Below are 22,434 nucleotides of genomic sequence, written 5' to 3'. Positions count from 1 at the left end.
TGCTCCAGGTACTGTGGAGGGGATGACTAGTGTTGACTATAACACTGTGATTCTCCAGGTTCTGTAAAGGTGTTGTCTAGTGTTGACTATAACACTGTGATGCTCCAGGTGCTGTGGAGGGGATGACTAGTGTTGACTATAACACTGTGATGCTCCAGGTACTGTGGAGGGGATGACTAGTGTTGACTATAACACTGTGATTCTCCAGGTTCTGTAAAGGTGTTGTCTAGTGTTGACTATAACACTGTGATGCTCCAGGTGCTGTGGAGGGGATGACTAGTGTTGACTATAACACTGTGATGCTCCAGGTACTGTGGAGGGGATGACTAGTGTTGACTATAACACTGTGATTCTCCAGGTTCTGTAAAGGTGTTGTCTAGTGTTGACTATAACACTGTGATGCTCCAGGTACTGTAAAGGTGTTGTCTAGTGTTGACTATAACACTGTGATGCTCCAGGTGCTGTGGAGGGGATGACTAGTGTTGACTATAACACTGTGATTCTCCAGGTTCTGTGGAGGGGATGACTAGTGTTGACTTTAACACTGATTCCCCCAGGTACTGTGGAGGGGATGACTAGTGTTGACTATAACACTGTGATGCTCCAGGTACTGTGGAGGGGATGACTAGTGTTGACTATAACACTGTGATGCTCCAGGTACTGTGGAGGGGATGGCTAGTGTTGACTATAACACTGTGATGCTCCAGGTACTGTAAAGGGGTTGGCTAGTGTTGACTATAACACTGTGATGCTCCAGGTACTGTAAAGGGGTTGGCTAGTGTTGACTATAACACTGTGATGCTCCAGGTACTGTGGAGGGGATGGCTAGTGTTGACTATAACACTGTGATGCTCCAGGTACTGTAAAGGGGATGACTAGTGTTGACTATAACACTGTGATGCTCCAGGTTCTGTAAAGGTGTTGTCTAGTGTTGACTATAACACTGTGATGCTCCAGGTGCTGTGGAGGGGATGACTAGTGTTGACTATAACACTGTGATGCTCCAGGTACTGTGGAGGGGATGACTAGTGTTGACTATAACACTGTGATTCTCCAGGTTCTGTAAAGGTGTTGTCTAGTGTTGACTATAACACTGTGATGCTCCAGGTGCTGTGGAGGGGATGACTAGTGTTGACTATAACACTGTGATGCTCCAGGTACTGTGGAGGGGATGACTAGTGTTGACTATAACACTGTGATTCTCCAGGTTCTGTAAAGGTGTTGTCTAGTGTTGACTATAACACTGTGATGCTCCAGGTACTGTAAAGGTGTTGTCTAGTGTTGACTATAACACTGTGATGCTCCAGGTGCTGTGGAGGGGATGACTAGTGTTGACTATAACACTGTGATTCTCCAGGTTCTGTGGAGGGGATGACTAGTGTTGACTTTAACACTGATTCCCCCAGGTACTGTGGAGGGGATGACTAGTGTTGACTATAACACTGTGATGCTCCAGGTACTGTGGAGGGGATGACTAGTGTTGACTATAACACTGTGATGCTCCAGGTACTGTGGAGGGGATGGCTAGTGTTGACTATAACACTGTGATGCTCCAGGTACTGTAAAGGGGTTGGCTAGTGTTGACTATAACACTGTGATGCTCCAGGTACTGTAAAGGGGTTGGCTAGTGTTGACTATAACACTGTGATGCTCCAGGTACTGTGGAGGGGATGGCTAGTGTTGACTATAACACTGTGATGCTCCAGGTACTGTAAAGGGGATGACTAGTGTTGACTATAACACTGTGATGCTCCAGGTACTGTAAAGGGGTTGGCTAGTGTTGACTATAACACTGTGATGCTCCAGGTACTGTAAAGGGGTTGGCTAGTGTTGACTATAACACTGTGATGCTCCAGGTACTGTAAAGGTGTTGTCTAGTGTTGACTATAACACTGTGATGCTCCAGGTACTGTAAAGGGGTTGGCTAGTGTTGACTATAACACTATGATGCTCCAGGTACTGTAAAGGGGTTGGCTAGTGTTGACTATAACACTGTGATGCTCCAGGTACTGTGGAGGGAGTGACTAGTGTTGACTATAACACTGTGATGCTCCAGGTACTGTAAAGGGGTTGGCTAATGTTGACTATAACACTGTGATGCTCCAGGTACTGTAAAGGTGTTGTCTAGTGTTGACTATAACACTGTGATGCTCCAGGTACTGTAAAGGTGTTGTCTAGTGTTGACAATAACACTGTGATGCTCCAGGTACTGTGGAGGGGATGACTAGTGTTGACTATAACACTGTGATTCTCCAGGTACTGTAAAGGGGATGACTAGTGTTGACTATAACACTATGATGCTCCAGGTACTGTAAAGGGGATGACTAGTGTTGACTATAACACTGTGATGCTCCAGGTGCTGTGGAGGGGATGACTAGTGTTGACTATAACACTGTGATGCTCCAGGTACTGTAAAGGGGTTGGCTAGTGTTGACTATAACACTGTGATGCTCCAGGTACTGTGGAGGGAGTGACTAGTGTTGACTATAACACTGTGATGCTCCAGGTACTGTAAAGGGGATGACTAGTGTTGACTATAACACTGTGATGCTCCAGGTACTGTAAAGGGGTTGGCTAGTGTTGACTATAACACTGTGATGCTCCAGGTACTGTAAAGGGGTTGGCTAGTGTTGACTATAACACTGTGATGCTCCAGGTACTGTAAAGGGGTTGGCTAGTGTTGACAATAACACTGTGATGCTTCAGGTACTGTGGAGGGAGTGACTAGTGTTGACAATAACACTGTGATGCTTCAGGTACTGTAAAGGGGTTGGCTAGTGTTGGCCTCTACACTCCTGAGCTTCTTGATGATCCAGGATGGCTCTTGATTGTCCTGGTGGGTGCCCATGGTCGATCCAGCCTTCTCCATGAATTTGTTCATCCTTACTTCCTCCCTAGTGATGTTTCCATCACTTTTCTACATTTTAGTGGTGCTCTTGATATTTTGTTTTATAACAGCATCTGCCTGCCTGGAAGTTACAAAGTAAAGGGACTTTAATTTCTCCCTGTTTTCTCTTCTTGTAGTGAATATGACAATAGTTATTATACTGTGAGATACAGTAGGACTAATAATTCAAATCAAACACGTGGAAGAGAAGAGATTTAGCATATGGCGTTAGATCTCTGCCGTGAGTCCGTTTTAGGCGGCTGGATGGTTGTGCATTCTAATGTCAGCCTCCTATATTGAATCCACACTGTGGGCTGTGATAGCACAGGAATCGCTCTCCTTTCAGCTTCCCCGTTCTCAAACAAGAAAGGTCTTTCCAGCCTATCCCTGTAAGCTATAGGCTGTGTTAATGTTCCAGTCACTAACACACCATATTACAGACCTAGCTACACACAGTCAACTGCTTTTCTCTGCTACCCATCTGGACCCCGAGTCATTCCTGGAGGCACATTCAACTCTACACCTAATATCTGGCACAGTGCTTACTGCTGCTTACTGGTGTCTACAGCTGCTTACTGGTGTCTACAGCTGGTTACTGGTGTCTACAGCTGGTTACTGGTGTCTATGGCTGGTTACTGGTGTCTACAGCTGATTACTGGTGTCTACAGCTGGTTACTGGTGTCTATGAATGGTTACTGGTGCCTATGAATGGTTACTGGTGTCTACAGCTGGTTACTGGTGTCTATAGCTGGTTACTGGTGTCTATGGCTGGTTACTGGTGTCTACAGCTGGTTAAGGGTGTCTACAGCTGATTACTGGTGTCTACGGCTGGTTACTGGTGTCTACGGCTGGTTACTGGTGTCTACAGCTGGGTACTGGTGTCTACAGCTGGGTACTGGTGTCTACAGCTGGGTACTGGTGTCTACAGCTGGTTACAGGTGTATACGGCTGGTTACTGGTATAGTAGTGTTTATCCATTTTGAGACACCGTAGACGGTATACACTTCCTAACTCAAGAGATGTGTCATTCATTTTGACATTTTTGCAAAGGAGATCTTATTCGCTCAATTTTACATCCAACTAAAGCCGGGTGGGCTCTACACGACTTTCAAAATCCTAACATCACTGAGCCTTTCACATTAAAAGACTGTCTTTCCTGTAGTTTTTTTGTGTGTTGCCAACGTAGTGGTGCGCACACTAAATGATCTTGCACATACTGGGGGTCACATAATACAAGATTCTTCACTTGGTCGTGAGGATTCTCCATACTACCACGCTGTCTCGCCAGTAGTAGTCATGGCTCCTGTTGGAGAGTCTACACATTCTGGGTGATGTGAAACAACGACAGCATCTCACTGGCTTCTTCTCTGGCGAGCTCTAATTGGCTATTGCTGATCACCGTTCTCAAAACTTGTTGTTGCACATCTCACACTACAAGAGCATTGCAGATTTTGTGCCGATAAAATCAAACATGTTTAAAAATATTGGGATGTCTGGAACTGCTCAAAGACGGAATCGGTGACCCTCAGATTGGGTCTCTGACCTGTTCACATTAAACTACTGTCGGTGACGGCTGCACATCCCGAGTACGCAACGACATGGGGATTTTGTCTCCAATCTCAAAAACATGTCTTGAAAGGCTAAATCGGGGCCAAAACCATGTTTTGTACACCTGGATTAAGATGTTTGGTGCAGTATTTCTCAATCGAAAAAATGTGCATGAAAATGAGTCATCTCGTTGAATAACAATAAATTGTTTACTGAAGAATCCCTACTGTTGACCAATCAGTAAAGAAGGGGTGTAGACTTCGGATTGCCTCAAGAAAAAAATGTTGTGTGCCTGAACACCAAAACCAATAAAAACATCACAAAATGTCATCATAATATATGCACAAACTCTTCCGAACTGTTTTGGCTGGAAGCATGCGGACACCTTTCCTGGTGTCTACTGCTACTTACTGGTGTCTACTGCTGCTTACTGGTGTCTACTGCTGACTTACTGGTGCTTGCTGGTGTCTGCTGGTGTCTACTGGTGTCTACTGGTGACTTATTTCTCCCTAACATTTCCCAGGTGGAGTAGTGGTCAATATAGACAGCTCAGTGTTTATTATCCTCTTCAGTGATCTGCTCATCTATTCGTGGCCTTGTAAGATGGCTGCTCCCTCAGTGGCGTGTCAAAGGCTGCAAGCTGTAAGCTATTGTGTCAGTTAAGTTTGTCAGTGATGCAAACCAGAACCTAAATGATACCCAGACATTTTCACCCCACCCACCCACTCACTCTCTCTCTCTCTCTCTCTCTCTCTCTCTCTCTCTCTCTCTCTCTCTCTCTCTCTCTCTCTCTCTCTCTCTCTCTCTCTCTCTCTCTCTCTCTCTCTCTTTCTATCTCTCTCTCTCCCTCAGTAACCTACTGTCCAACCCCTATGTATGTGACTGTCACCTGGCCTGGCTGGGTTTGTGGCTGAAGAAGACCAGGGTTGTGAGTGGGAACCCTCGTTGTCAAAAACCTGCCTTCCTCAAGGAGATCCCCATCCAGGACGTGGCTAAACCCGATTTCACCTGCGACGGTACGAAACACACCACACCCACAGAGACAACCCCCAAAAACACAGTCACCCCATACACACACACCTGGCCCTGTTTCTCCCACACCTCTACCTATCTAACCATCCATCACACCTGGCCCTGTTTCTCCCACACCTCCATCTATCTAACCAGCCATCACACCTGGCCCTGTTTCTCCCACACCTCCATCTATCTAACCAGCCATCACACCTGGCCCTGTTTCTCCCACACCTCCATCTATCTAACCAGCCATCACACCTGGCCCTGTTTCTCCCACACCTCCATCTATCTAACCATCCATCACACCTGGCCCTGTTTCTCCCACACCTCCATCTATCTAACCAGCCATCACACCTGGCCCTGTTTCTCCCACACCTCTACCTATCTAACCATCCATCACACCTCTCCCACACCTCCATCTATCTAACCAGCCATCACACCTGGCCCTGTTTCTCTCACACCTCCATCTATCTAACCAGCCATCACACCTGGCCCTGTTTCTCCCACACCTCTACCTATCTAACCATCCATCACACCTCTCCCACACCTCCATCTATCTAACCAGCCATCACACCTGGCCCTGTTTCTCCCACACCTCCATCTATCTAACCATCCATCACACCTGGCCCTGTTTCTCCCACACCTCCATCTATCTAACCATCCATCACACCTGGCCCTGTCTTATGACAGCAGGCTTTGTGTCCAGGGACCCTGGTTCTGGGGCAGGCTCTATGTGAAGGGTCTTATGACAGCAGGCTTTGTGTCCAGGGACCCTGGTTCTTGGGCAGGCACTATGTGAAGGGTCTTATGACAGCAGGCTTTGTGTCCAGGGACCCTGGTTCTTGGGCAGGCTCTATGTGAAGGGTCTTATGACAGCAGGCTTTGTGTCCAGGGACCCTGGTTCTGGGGCAGGCTCTATGTGAAGGGTCTTATGACAGCAGGCTTTGTGTCCAGGGACCCTGGTTCTGGGGCAGGCTCTATGTGAAGGGTCTTATGACAGCAGGCTTTGTGTCCAGGGACCCTGGTTCTGGGGCAGGCTCTATGTGAAGGGTCTTATGACAGCAGGCTTTGTGTCCAGGGACCCTGGTTCTGGGGCAGGCACTATGTGAAGGGTCTTATGACAGCAGGCTTTGTGTCCAGGGACCCTGGTTCTGGGGCAGGCACTATGTGAAGGGTCTTATGACAGCAGGCTTTGTGTCCAGGGACCCTGGTTCTGGGGCAGGCACTATGTGAAGGGTCTTATGACAGCAGGCTTTGTGTCCAGGGACCCTGGTTCTGGGGCAGGCACTATGTGAAGGGTCTTATGACAGCAGGCTTTGTGTCCAGGGACCCTGGTTCTGGGGCAGGCTCTATGTGAAGGGTCTTATGACAGCAGGCTTTGTGTCCAGGGACCCTGGTTCTGGGGCAGGCACTATGTGAAGGGTTTTATGACAGCAGGCTTTGTGTCCAGGGACCCTGGTTCTGGGGCAGGCTCTATGTGAAGGGTCTTATGACAGCAGGCTTTGTGTCCAGGGCCCCTGGTTCTGACTTTTAGACTCACTGCTCTATTTATGTCTTAGCTACTGTCACACCTCTCCATCTACGTCCATCTACAAGCCGTGCATATCCACTTCCCATGAAATTCCACTGGCTGTGTAAAATGCACCACGAAATCTGCTGCTTCCACCTGTTACTAGGCATAGGCCCAAGACCGTCTACACAACCCCCTCCCCTCCATGTCCTCCTGTAGTCTACGGCATGTGGGACACACACTCTCTCTCTCACACACACACACAGACACACACACACAGACACACACACACTGTCTACCCACATAGCTATTAACTCCTGTATCTGACAGAACAGGGGCCAGGGCTAGGTTGTAGGGACTGTGAAGACCAATGGAACAGTAACCGTGGGCGACCACATTATCTCATGTCAGTGTGGGTTTTATAGGGACTCGGTCATTTCCCCCAGGCAGAGTGAGGGAGATGGAGGCCCAAGGAACTGAACTGTGGCCGTAAAAATTTACACCAGAAAGGAAATGCGCTTTGGCTTCTGTCTGGTTGAGCGCAGGACTAGCTGCCTCTCTCTCTCTCTCTCTCTCTCTCTCTCTCTCTCTCTCTCTCTCTCTCTCTCTCTCTCTCTCTCTCTCTGTCTCTCTCTCTCACACAGTGGGCCTCTTGTCAAATGTACCGGGCTCTTGGGAAAATAGCACTTCTACTCTTAAGGACTGTAGGGATTAGCTCCAAAAATCTTCTCATATAGTCAATTCACTTGTGAGTTGTAATAATTTGGTACATTCTATATAAGTCCCAGACAGCCAAGTTATACAGTAGATATAGAGTTTCACTAGAGGAGCTACACTAGCTTCATTTGTTCGGCTACAGTGGCTTCAGAAAATATTCATACCCCTTGAATTATTCAACATTTTGTTGCGTTACAGACTGAATTCAAAATTGATTAAGCATATTTTTTTTCTCACCAATCTACACACAAAATACCCCATAGTGACAATGTGAAAACATGTTTTTAGAAATTTGTACACATTTATTGAAAATGAAATACCGACATATCTAATTTATACCCCTGAGTCAATACATGTACAATCACCTTTGGCAGCGATATCAGCTAAGAGTCTTTCTGGGTTAGTCTCTAAGAGCTTTGAACACCTGGATTGTAAAATATTTGGCCATTATTCTTTAAAAAAATATTCAAGCTCTGTCAAATTGGTTGTTGATCATTGCTAGACTACCATTTTCCAGTCTTGCTATAGATTTTCAAGCAGATTTAAGTGAAAACTGGACACTCTGGAAAATTCACTGTCTTCTTGGGAAGCAACTCCAGTGTAGATTTGGCCTTGTGATTTAGGTTATTGTCCTGCTGAAAGGTGAATTCATCTCCCGGTGGCTGGTGGGAAGCAGACTGATCCAAAATCCTCGAGGATTTTAGCTCCGTTCCATACATTTTTCATCCTGAAAAGCTCCCAGTCCTTAATGATTACAAGCATACCTATAACATGATGTAGCCACCTCTATGCAAATCTGGAGAGTGGTACTCAGTAATGTGTTGTATTGGATTTTCCCCAAACATAACACTTTGTATTCAGAACAAAATGTGAATTACGTTGCCACATGTTTTGCAGTATTACCTCAATGCCTTGTAAACAGGATGCAGGTTTTGTAATATTTATATTCTGTACAGACTTCTTTTCACTCTGTCAGTTAGGTTGGTATTGTCAGGGTTAGGTTGGTTACTTTCTAAATGTAATCTGTTACAGTTACTAGTTACTGTACCTGTCCAACATTGTAATCAGTAACATAACTTTTGGAATACTTCAACTTAGTATTGTAATTTCAGTATTGTAAAGAGGCACAAGGTTTAGCTGGCACAGCCACAGTCATAAAATCTGATTTTAAACTTAACCCTAACCTTAACCACACTGCTAACCCTAGTGCCTAACCTTAACCTTAACCACACTGCTAACCCTAGTGCCTAACCTTAACCTTAACCACACTGCTAACCCTAGTGCCTAACCTTAACCTTAACCACACTGCTAACCCTAGTGCCTAACCTTAACCTTAAATTAAGACCAAAAAGCACATTTTTGTTTTCACATTTTGACTTTGCAGCTGGTCCATCTAGTGGAAATCACTCAGTTCTGCCTCAAGGACAAGACTCTTCCCAATAAACGTCAACCTGCTTAAGAGGCATTAGAAGAAGACAAAAATGTATATTACCAATTGCAGGATAAATCAATGTTAGTGTTTACATAGCTGCCCATAAATGCATTTCACTTTATAAGTTATAAGTTATAGGTCATGTAGGCTTCTTCTAACCCATTGCTTTATACTACAGATAATAATATGATTAGGCTATAATAAAAAATATTTTTAAAAATAACAGTGTCAGATTTTCAATCATTCCAATTACCCCTCAATCTTCAAAAATAGGACTTGGAAATATACATTAGCCAAATTGTTTAACCTGAGCATAACCCCAAAAGGACTAATTAGTCTACACTGTTGTTTATGATTGTGTTGTCATGGAGGACTGATTGGGCTCATCGCTTCGAGTTGAAAAGGAAATGCTGCTCTTATGGAACTGCATGCTTTGAGCACTACCGATATTTGTTATTTGCAAATGTATGCCATATGATGCATTTTCTATAGGCCTATTGTTGACATTTTTGTTTGTGACACTTTGATATCTTGATCATTAGCAGCTGTTTAAGTCTATCAAAAGTGTGCGAGTTTGAGCAAGTCTGTTATGCCCATGGAATTTTTGGGGAATCAGTACAAATTAGATGGAGCAATAAAAGCCACATTCCTGGTCTTCTTAAATGAAACTAGTTGTTGACAGTATGGAGCACAATACCACAGGGGAGTTTAGAAGGGAGGAACTCAAACTTTTATTCCATACGCTGGGATCAGCACTATGCATCTGTTGCAAGAGCACATTTTTCACTAGCTGTCCACGTATTCATTACGTCGATTCTGTTGCAAAACGTTTCTTAAACTGAAGCAAATGGAACAAAACAGGGAGGGACCTACCTCTAGTTTTGCTCCGTTTGGTTCTTAAATGGTAAACGGTTTCCATAATGAATACATCCCTGGTTTTCAAAACAATGATTAATAGGAAGCTTAAACTTCTTCAATTCAACCATCATTGGGTTAAAATACACATATACATTTTTATATTTACTGGAAAGGAGCATCAAGTTCATCACCCTGTACTTTCACCACCCTGTGAAGTTCATCACCCTGTACTTTCACCACCCTGTGAAGTTCATCACCCTGTACTTTCACCACCCTGTGAAGTTCATCACCCTGTACTTTCACCACCCTGTGAAGTTTATCACCCTGTACTTTCACCACCCTGTGAAGTTAATCACCCTGTACTTTCACCACCCTGTGAAGTTCATCATAACTTCTTTCATCTGTAGCCTAATAAACTGCATGCTCTCCCAACGAGTCATACTGGGAAAACCACACAGCATGTCCTCACGTAACTCCAAGTTTACTCTGATATTAAATCAATATTTGCACATAAAATCGTTTCCACCTACATTTCCCGCATAATACATTTTACCAACACAAAAAGATCACAGCGTGTCTAGCGGATTTTGTTTTGTCAACATTTGGGAAGTTTCATTCAGGCCTTTCGTCATGAATTTCTTTTCCCGATGTACCTTAAAAAAGTTGGATAGAATCCCTGTTAGAGAGAAAACAGAAAGGAGACAAATCATATTTTCTCTTTTCACAGCCATTAAACAAACGTTTTTTTAGTCCCCATTGGTGTCAGGGTGAAATCACTGAGCAGTTTCCTTCCTCTCCGGCAACTAAGTTAGGGAGGATGCCTGTATCTTTGTAGTGACTGGGTGTATTGATACACCATCTAAAGTGTAATTAATAACTTCACCATGCTCAAAGGGATATTCAATGTCTGATTTTTTTCCCCCCCATCTACCAATAGGTGCCCTTCTTTCGAAGCATTGGAAAACCTCACTGATCTTTATGGTTGAAAATGTGTTTCAAAATCACTTCTCGACTGAGGGACTTTACAGATAAATGTATGTGTGGCGTATAGAGATGAGGTAGTCATTCAAAAATCATGTTAAACACTATTATTGCACATAGAGTGAGTCAATGCAACTTATTATGTGACTGGTTAAGCACATGTTTACAAAGGGGTTGAATACTCATTGACTCAAGACATTTCAGCCTTTCATTTTTTATTATTTTGTAAACATTGCCAAAAACATAATTCCACTTTGACATTATGGGGTATTGTGTGTAGGCCAGGGACACAAAATCTCAATTTAATCCATTTTAAATTCTGTCTGTAACACAACAACATGTGGGAAAAGGGGTATGAATACTTTCTGAAGGCACTGTATCTGTAGCTGGAAGCCATAGGTGGTGTTTCATTTAGCCCTCAATGCTACATGCTAAGTAGGAGGGAGGAGGAGGAGGACACTCTGTATCCCTGCACCTCAAGGTCCACATTGCTGCAGCTACAATGACACTCACTGACGTCCTGTTTTTAGACTGTTTTATGTCTTCATTAGTGGGAGATTTGAGGTCCCCCAATCAACAAGTCAGCATTTCGGCTCCCTCCCTCCATCCAGCCCCTAGTCCTCTACAGACAGGCTGCATCAGCCAAGCCAGACCCTGTCCCAGACCCAACCAGTGCTGTGGGTTATTGTTGAGCAGACTTCAGACGTCATTACCTTCCATTAATGTCTTAATTCCCTGTTTCTTTTTCACCTGGGGTGTAATTCTCACCTGGGGTGTAAAAACCGGACTACGCTGGGCCAATTGTGCGCCGCCCTATGGGACTCCCAATCACGTCCGGTTGTGATACAGCCTGGAATCAAACCGCTGCACCACTCGGTAGCCCCAAAAAAAGGTCCTCCCACTAGGCAGGCAACTGGCTGAGAGATTTAGGATATGGTGGTGCAATTATCAGATTCTCGATCAATTTAGGGCTTCATTTGTAGAGTTCCACTTTCAAAGGGGAAAGTTCTGGCACTGTTGCCAGGTTGTGAAATGTCTATCATTAACTATTTTGTACACTCCCCTCCTTAGCTTCTCCTCTAATGTGAGTGGAATGTGATGTAATTTACAGTAATATTTAATCTCTGCCTTCCTTCCTTCCTTCCTTCCTTCCTTCCTTCCTGCCTTCCTGCCTTCCTTCCTTCCTTCCCTCTCTCTCCCCCTCTCTCTCTTCCCCTCTATCCAATCTCTGTCTCTCTTCCCTCCCTTTCTTTCTCCCCCTCTATTCCCACTCTCTCCCTTCCCTCCCTCTCTCTCCCTTTCTCTCTTCCCCTCTATCTCTCCCTTCCTTCCCTCCCCTCTATCCTCTCTCTCTCTCTTCCCTCCCTCTCTCCCTTTCTCTCTCCCCATCCCCCCTCTCTCTCTCTCTCTCTCTCTCTCTCTCTCTCTCTCTCTCTCTCTCTCTCTCTCTCTCTCTCTCTCTCTCTCTCTCTCTCTCGTTCTTTCTTCCTCTCTCTCTGCAGGCACTGAGGAGAATGTATGTTTTCCAGTGTCAAGCTGCCCAGAGTCATGCACATGCTCAGACACAATTGTGCGCTGCAGTAACCAGGGGCTACGCATTCTGCCCAAGGGCATACCCAAGGACACCACCGAGCTGTGAGTCTCCCACACACACACACACACACACACACACACACACACACACACACACACACACACACACACACACACACACACACACACACACTTCCTCCGGCTAGCTAGTCGTGGTCTGTGCTCTTTGTTATTCAGAGCACTAGTCGTCATCAGCTGGGTGAGGCCAGGGTAAGGCTGGGTGAGGTTGGGGTAAGGCTGGGTGAGGCCGGGATAAGGCAGGGTGAGGCCAGGTCAGGTCGGGTGCCCATAGGGGTGGCAGGTGCCTAGTGGTTTGAGCGTTGGGCCAGTAACTGAAAGGTTGCTAGATCGAATCCCTGAGCTGACAAGGTAAAAATCTGTTGTTCTGCCCCTGAACAAGGCAGTTAACCCACTGTTCCTAGTCCGTCATTGTAAATAAGAATTTGTTCTTAACTGACTTGCCTAGTTAAATAAAGGTTCAATTAAAAGAATAGCTCCATAGCTGAAGGTCAATGAGGCGTATCAGTGGGGGTTGGACCGGGGATGTTCATCACCACCAAACAACCCAGTGGTCCAGGGAGACTGAGGTGGTACACTGAGAAACTGCTGCATTAACACCACACTGCCTGGGCACTTTACCATCAGAGAGAGAGAGAGAGAGATTTAAAACATCTTTATTGGATCTGGGAACAATAAACACTCAAACAAAACCATGGTTACACATCAATTAAAAACACAACACTAAATCTTCCTCCACAACAACTTCTGTAGACCCAATATGCTCATAAACAGCCCAATGTTATTAACCAGTTTGTCATAGGAAAACTCAACCCTCAGTCTCGCTGCCAACATCCCCTCCAGCATGCCCACCACACCCACAGACTCCTGTCCCCGAATACTGTGTCTTCCAGATTTCTAATTTAGCTGCCCCTGATACAAATTTAAATAAGACAACTACAGCCCCTCGACTAAACCTGGACTTTGGCCCAAATATAAACAGTTGGGAAGAGAAAACCTCTCCCAGAGTTGAGAACCAACTAGTGATGAGGTCAATTATCCCCACCAACCTGGGACACTGTCAGAACAGATGTGCCAGAGATTTATACTCAGCACAGAATGGACACCCCTCCCCAACAGTAGGGTCCAGGTGTACCAGATGCATGTTGGTGGCTATAGCTCTGTGTATTATCCTCCATTGGAGGTCAGCTGTCCTCTTATCAATAGGCAGTTTATATAAAGACTTTTGGTGCCTCCTTTTGGGGAGGCACCTGGACCAAACACACCTGCCCACCTCGTCCATTTGAACCCTTCCAGGTAAGAAGCATGGGACACTTATACACATATTATGTACATGGCCTTCTTTCCCACCACCTTGAACTCTCCCAGCTCCGGGGTATGGAAGGAAAACAGCATCCCCACGTCCTCCTCTAATGTCCCCGCCGCAGCACTAACCTTCAGTGCAGGGAACACATCATCCAGACCCTCTGTCCACCGATCAGAGTTGGAAGTATCAGTCACATACTGCCGATGAAGTACTGGCAAGGAATCGCAGACCTCAGCTACGACCTTCCTCAGTAGGCGAGATGATCAGATCCCTACTCTTTCTCCCAGCTCCTCCAACGATCTGCTCCTACTCCGCATCAGATGACCCAGCTTGGTACACCCCACACCTAACAGGCATGAACGTCGGCTGGCTGAACCCAGAACACGGGACTGTGTTAGAAAAAAGCAGTGGTGTAAAGAACATAAGTAAAAATACTTTAAAGTACTACTTAAGTCATTTTTTGGGGTATCTGTACTTTACTTTACTATTTATAGTTTTGACTACTTTTACTTCACTACATTCCTAAAGAAAATAATGTACTTTTTGCTCCAGACATTTTGCCTGACACCCAAGAGTACTCGTTACATTTTGAATGCTTAGCAGGACAGAAAATGGTCCAATTCACACACTTATCAAGAAATCATCCCAGGTCATGCCTACTGCCTCTAATCTGTCGGATTTACTAAACACATGCTTTATTTGTAAATGATGTCTGAGTATTGTTCCCCTGGCTATCCGTAAATTAAACAAAACAAGAAGATGATGCTGTCTGGTTTGCTTTATGTAAGGCATTTAAAATAATTTATACTTTTACTTCTACTTTTGATACTTAAGTATATTTTAGCAATTACATTTACTTTTGATTCTTAAGTATATTTTAGCAAATACATTTACGTTTGATACTTAAGTATATTTAAAACCAAAAACTTTTAGACTTTTACTCAAGTAGTATTTTAATGGAGTAATTTTCTGTTAAGGTATCTTTACATTTACTCAATTATGAAAATTGGGTATTTTATCCACCACTTTAAAAAGCCACATCCCTGGTGGCGTGCCGGCCTTACGGGACATATTGAACACTTTCCAAGCCTGCATAACAGACTCATAGAAAGATATCAGGCCAGACAAGCCCCTCTAGCTTTAAGAGGAAAAGGTGCTTGGCTTAGCTTGCTCTCCTCATCAATATGTAGGCTGCATCGACCTAGCTACAACCTTCACTGTACAACAGTCTCTGGGCTGCTAGAACCTTCACTGTACAACAGTCTCTGGGCTGCTACAACCTTCACTGTACAACAGTCTCTGTGCTTCTAGAACCTTCACTGTACAACAGTCTCTGGGCTGCTACAACCTTCACTGTACAACAGTCTCTGGGCTGCTAGAACCTTCACTGTACAACAGTCTCTGGGCTGCTAGAACCTTCACTGTACAACAGTCTCTGTGCTGCTTGAACCTTCACTGTACAACAGTCTCTGTGCTGATTGAACCTTCACTGTACAACAGTCTCTGTGCTGATTGAACCTTCACTGTACAACAGTCTCTGGGCTGCTTGAACCTTCACTGTACAACAGTCTCTGTGCTGATTGAACCTTCACTGTACAACAGTCTCTGTGCTGCTTGAACCTTCACTGTACAACAGTATCTGTGCTGCTTGAACCTTCACTGTACAACAGTCTCTGTGCTGCTTGAACCTTCACTGTACAACAGTATCTGTGCTGCTTGAACCTTCACTGTACAACAGTCTCTGTGCCGCTACAACCTTCACTGTACAACAGTCTCTGGGCTGCTACAAACTTCACTGTACAACAGTCTCTGGGCTGCTACAACCTTCACTGTACAACAGTTTCTGTGCTGCTTGAACCTTCACTGTACAACAGTCTCTGGGCTGCTACAACCTTCACTGTACAACAGTATCTGTGCTGCTTGGTTATTACTGCATTGTCGGAACTAGAAGCACAAACATTTCGCTACACTCGCATTAACATCTACTAACCATGTGTATGTGACAAATAAATGTGATTTTGATTTGATTTGCTTTGCTTGAACCTTCACTGTACAACAGTCTCTGGGCTGCTTGAACCTTCACTGTACAACAGTCTCTGGGCTGCTTGAACCTTCACTGTACAACAGTCTCTGGGCTGCTTGAAGCTGGAAAGCCATGATCCTAGAAGAAATGTCCACCAAGCCTTGCCCACCCTCATGCAGCGTTAGTCCAATGTTTTCCAGACCAAAATCAATTGAAAAGGGTCCTCTGAAGCTGTTGTATCAGCCCCCCCGGCTGTAAAATCATTAGTCTGTGCCACAGGATAGAGGTGGCTAGGTTATTGGCACCAGCACCCTTCCCCCATAAGCCAGCTGGGGTAGCACCCATTTCCACCTAGACAATCTGGCACACACCTTCTCCACTACACCCTCCCAGATCTTTTTTTGAAAGACATCGGAGCCTAGAAAAAAAAACCAAAGTCTTCATCCAATCTAATAAAATAATAAAACTGTCAGGTCATCTGCATACTCAGACAGTGTCGTAGGATCCTTCATAACCCCTGGCTCAGAGAAATCAGTAAGCCTCACTCTTAAAAAACAGAGCATTGGTTCAATTGCCAGACAATATAGCTGTCCTGAAATTGGGTATCCCTGCCTAATACCCCTATGGACGGGGATGGGGCAGCTCAAACCACCCTCCACTTTCACCATACATGAGGCCCCAGTATACAGTAAACACATCCAAGAAAAAAACCTCATCCCCAAACCCAAAGGCTTTCATTGTTTTAAACAAGTACTGGTGGTCCACACGATCAAAGCCTTCTCCTCATCCAAAGAATGTAAACCCACATTCACATCAGACAGTTTACAAATGTCTAAAACATCTCTTATCAGAAACAAGTTATCAACAATTGAGCGGTCAGGTAAACAATAAGACTGGACCTTGTGGACCAAAAGCCCCAGATATGATTTCAACCTGTTTGAGAGACACTTAGATATCATTTTATATTCTGCCCAATTGAGGAATTCCATGTAACAACTGTTCAGCAAACAGAGGATCACAATCCTCCGCCTTATAGAGGGCAGAGTAGAAATCCACGGCATGTTGGCGCACCTCTCCGTCATCCGTGGTCACCTTCCCATCAGGGAGACGAAGGTAGACCATCTGTTTACGCTGCAATGTCGACTGCCCTGGGTAGCGCTTGGAGCATCCATATCCTTGAAGGTAGCAAAGCTAGACCTAATCAAGGCACCCTTCACTCTTTCATGTAAAAACAGACTCAGTTCATTTATCTTGTCCTGTAAGTTCATGACTAGTATAGGGTCATTTTGAGTGAGCAACTTAAATTCCATAGATTTGATGTCCTCTTCATGGGCCCTGATAGTCTCTTAAACTTCAATACTAGATAGAGCAGTATACTGTTGACAAAACAGACTTATTTGGGCCTTCCCAACCTCCACCCATTGTCTCAAGGACTCCAAATGCCATTTCATAACCCTCCATTTGTCCCAAAACAACAAAAACATTTCACATTACATGGCGACATGTAATAACTTAACATTAAAATACCAATAAGGTGACGACCTTCGTGGACAGGACAGGTGAATATCAACAGTAACAATATGGAAAAACACACAGGAGTAATGTCACACCTTTCAACCCTACTACAGTAGTGCTCAGGTACATACAACCTGTCTAACCTTCCAACCCTACTACAGTATTGATCAGATACATACAACCTGTCTAACCTTCCAACCCTCCTACAGTAGTGATCAGATACATACAACCTGTCTAACCTTCCAACCCTACTACAGTAGTGATCAGATACATACAACCTGTCTAAACTTCCAATCATACTACAGTAGTGCTCAGATACATACAACCTGTCTAACCTTCCAACCCTACTACAGTAGTGCTCAGATACATACAACCTGTCTAACCTTCCAACCCTACTACAGTAGTGATCAGCTACATACAACCTGTCTATCCTTCCAACCCTACTACAGTAGTGATCAGATACATACAACCTGTCTAACCTTCCAACCCTACTACAGTAGTGATCAGATACATACAACCTGTCTAACCTTCCAACCCTACTACAGTAGTGATCAGATACATACAACCTGTCTATCCTTCCAACCCTACTACAGTAGTGATCAGATACATACTACCTGTCTAACCTTCCAACCCTACTACAGTAGTGATCAGATACATACAACCTGTCTATCCTTCCAACCCCTCTACAGTAGTGATCAGCTACATACAACCTGTCTAACCTTCCAATCCTACTACAGTAGTGATCAGATACATACCACCTGTCTATCCTTTCAACCCTACTACAGTAGTGATCAGATACATACAACCTGTCTATCCTTCCAACCCCTCTACAGTAGTGATCAGATACATACAACCTGTCTAACCTTCCAATCCTACTACAGTAGTGATCAGATACATACAACCTGTCTAACCTTCCAACCCTACTACAGTAGTGATCAGATACATACAACCTGTCTAACCTTCCAACCCTACTACAGTAGTGATCAGATACATACAACCTGTCTAACCTTCCAATCATACTACAGTAGTGCTCAGATACATACAACCTGTCTAACCTTCCAACCCTACTACAGTAGTGATCAGATACATACAACCTGTCTAACCTTCCAATCCTACTACAGTAGTGATCAGATACATACAACCTGTCTAACCTTCAACCCTACTACAGTAGTGATCAGATACATACAACCTGTCTAACCTTCCAACCATACTACAGTAGTGATCAGATACATACAACCTGTCTATCCTTCCAACCCTACTACAGTAGTGATCAGATACATACAACCTGTCTAACCTTCAACCCGACTACAGTAGTGATCAGATACATACAACCTGTCTAACCTTCCAATCCTACTACAGTAGTGATCAGATACTTACAACCTGTCTATCCTTCCAACCCTACTACAGTAGTGATCAGATACATACAACCTGTCTAACCTTCCAACCCTACTACAGTAGTGATCAGATACATACAACCTGTCTAACCTTCCAACCCTACTACAGTAGTGATCAGATACATACAACCTGTCTAACCTTCCAACCCTACTACAGTAGTGATCAGATACATACAACCTGTCTAAACTTCAACCCTACTACAGTAGTGATCAGATACATACAACCTGTCTAACCTTCCAACCCTACTACAGTAGTGATCAGATACATACAACCTGTCTATCCTTCCAACCCTACTACAGTAGTGATCAGATACATACAACCTGTCTAACCTTCCAACCCTACTACAGTAGTGATCAGATACATACAACCTGTCTAACCTTCCAATCCTACTACAGTAGTGATCAGATACATACAACCTGTCTATCCTTCCAACCCTACTACAGTAGTGATCAGATACATACAACCTGTCTAACCTTCCAACCCTACTACAGTAGTGATCAGATACATACAACCTGTCTAACCTTCCAATCCTACTACAGTAGTGATCAGATACATACAACCTGTCTAACCTTCCAACCCTACTACAGTAGTGATCAGATACATACCACCTGTCTAACCTTCCAATCCTACTACAGTAGTGATCAGATACATACAACCTGTCCAACCTTCCAACCCTACTACAGTAGTGATCAGATACATACCACCTGTCTAACCTTCCAACCCTACTACAGTAGTGATCAGATACATACAACCTGTCTAACCTTCCAACCCTACTACAGTAGTGATCAGATACATACAACCTGTCTATCCTTCCAACCATACTACAGTAGTGATCAGATACACATAACCTGTCTAACCTTCCAACCCTACTGGTTTGATTCCAGGCTAAATCCTCCGGCTGTGATTGGGAGTCCCATAGGGCGGAGCACAATTGGCCCAGCGTCGTCCGGGTTTAGCCGGTGTAGGCCATAATTGTAAATAACAATTTGTTCTTAACTGACTTGCCTAGTTAAATAAAGGTTAAATAGATTTATTATTTTTATTCATATTGAGAGAACCTACACTTAGTACCTCCATATAGAAAAGAGAAGGAAAAACAGAAGAAACCACAGAGAAAACAGACAAAGAGAGAAAAGCACCCTGTGAGGCATGATAATCATCATTGTTTAAATTGTATCTTAACCTCACCCCGTTTCCCACTACCTTTTGCTGCCATGACGGCAGTAGCAGAAACGCTTCTTCTGGTCCAACCCCACCATCTGCTGTAACACCACAGCTGACCTCACAAACTTATCAACATGAAAGAAGATCTCCTCTACTACCTGGGTGACTAGATCCACCTGAACCCCCTCCTGTACCCCATCACTCATAATGGACATCTCCTCTACTACCTGGGTGACTAGATCCACCTGAACCCCCTCCTGTACCCCATCACTCATAATGGACATCTCCTCTACTGCCTGGGTGACTATATCCACCTGAACCCCCTCCTGTACCCCATCACTCATAATGGACATCTCCTCTACGACCTGGGTGACTAGATCCACCTGAACCCCCTCCTGTACCCCATCACTCATAATAGACATCTCCTCTACTACCTGGGTGACTAGATCCACCTGAACCCCCTCCTGTACCCCATCACTCATAATGGACATCTCCTCTACTACCTGGGTGACTAGATCCACCTGAACCCCCTCCTGTTCCCCATCACTCATAATGAACATCTCCTCTACTACCTGGGTGACTAGATCCACCTGAACCCCCTCCTGTACCCCATTACTCATAATGGACATCTCCTCTACTACCTGGGTGACTAGATCCACCTGAACCCCCTCCTGTACCCCATCACTCATAATGGACATCTCCTCTACTACCTGGGTGACTAGATCCGCCTGAACCCCCTCCTGTACCCCATCACTCATAATGGACATCTCCTCTACTACCTGGGTGACTAGATCCACCTGAACCCCCTCCTGTACCCCATCACTCATAATGGACATCTCCTCTACTGCCTGGGTGACTAGATCCACCTGAACCCCCTCCTGTACCCCATCACTCATAATGGACATCTCCTCTACTACCTGGGTGACTAGATCCACCTGAACCCCCTCCTGTACCCCATCACTCATAATGGACATCTCCTCTACTACCTGGGTGACTAGATCCACCTGAACCCCTCCTGTACCCCATCACTCATAATGGACATCTCCTCTACTACCTGGGTGACTAGATCCACCTGAACCCCTCCTGTACCCCATCACTCATAATGGACATCTCCTCTACTACCTGGGTGACTAGATCCACCTGAACCCCCTCCTGTACCCCATCACTCATAATGGACATCTCCTCTACTACCTGGGTGACTAGATCCACCTGAACCCCCTCCTGTACCCCATCACTCATAATGGACATCTCCTCTACTACCTGGGTGACTAGATCCACCTGAACCCCCTCCTGTACCCCATCACTCATAATGGTTATCCCCTCTACTGCCTGGGTGACTAGATCCACCTGAACCCCCTCCTGTACCCCATCACTCATAATGGATATCTCCTCTACTACCTGGGTGACTAGATCCACCTGAACCCCCTCCTGTACCCCATCACTCATAATGGATATCTCCTCTACTACCTGGGTGACGAGATCCACCTGAACACCATCACTCATAATGGATATCTCCTCTACTACCTGGGTGACGAGATCCACCTGAACACCATCACTCATAATGGACATCTCCTCTACTACCTGGGTGACTAGATCCACCTGAACCCCCTCCTGTACCCCATCAATCATAATGGTTATCTCCTCACCAGTCTGGGAAAATGGTTCCCCAGATCTGCCCTGACCTCCTACAACAATACGTTTCTGCTGCACATCAGAAACTATGTTCCCCTCTGGTACAAGCTGCAACTCAGTACCCTCAACTCAGTACCCTCAACTCAGTACCCTCAACTCAGTACCCTCAACACACACAGCGTGTTCCTCAGCAACAGGTGCTTGTGGCTGCTCTACCACTGTCGTCCCAGGCGTTACGAGGAACACCTGCGCCCCTCCCTCTGCCTTCTCCCCTTTCGGGCAAGCATGTCGCTTATGGCCAACATTCCTATACTCCAAAGACTTTTGACTACCCATACTAGCATGAGCCTTATTCAGTCTGTTGTCATACTTGACTTTAAACAAACTCCAAAGTCTGCTCCGGTGAGTCCAAAACATAAACACCTGTCACAGAAACGTCATATCCTGTTTCAGAGCCGGGTGTTAGAAACGACATAACCTGTTTCAGAGCCGGGTGTTAGAAACGACATAAACTGTTTCAGAGCCGGGTGTTAGAAACGACATAGCCTGTTTCAGAGCCGGGTGTTAGAAACGTCATAACCTGTTTCAGAGCCGGGTGTTAGAAACGACATAACCTGTTTCAGAGCCGGGTGTTAGAAACGTCATAACCTGTTTCAGAGCCGGGTGTTAGAAACGACATAACCTGTTTCAGAGCCGGGTGTTAGAAACGACATAACCTGTTTCAGAGCCGGGTGTTAGAAACAACATATCCTGTTTCAGAGCCGGGTGTTAGAAACGACATAACCTGTTTCAGAGCCGGGTGTTAGAAACAACATATCCTGTTTCAGAGCCGGGTGTTAGA

The 22,434-nt window shown here is 45.0% G+C and overlaps 1 protein-coding gene across 2 annotated transcripts in view; it reads left to right on the top strand.

Moving 5' to 3' along the window:
* LOC118375671 (slit homolog 3 protein-like) overlaps positions 1 to 22,434 on the top strand; it is a 501,749-nt gene that overhangs the window by 397,558 nt on the left and 81,757 nt on the right. For both annotated transcript variants that reach the window (XM_052488085.1, XM_052488084.1), the window contains 2 exons: positions 5,288 to 5,451; positions 12,450 to 12,582. In XM_052488085.1, coding sequence (XP_052344045.1) covers positions 5,288 to 5,451; positions 12,450 to 12,582 — 297 coding nt within the window. The remainder of the gene's footprint in view (positions 1 to 5,287; positions 5,452 to 12,449; positions 12,583 to 22,434) is intronic.

The sequence above is a fragment of the Oncorhynchus keta genome, chromosome 30, assembly GCF_023373465.1.
Source record: "Oncorhynchus keta strain PuntledgeMale-10-30-2019 chromosome 30, Oket_V2, whole genome shotgun sequence".
Taxonomy (NCBI): Eukaryota; Metazoa; Chordata; class Actinopteri; order Salmoniformes; family Salmonidae; genus Oncorhynchus; species Oncorhynchus keta.
The sequence above is the reverse complement of the archived record's forward strand: the minus strand, read 5'-3'. Positions and strand labels throughout refer to the sequence as shown.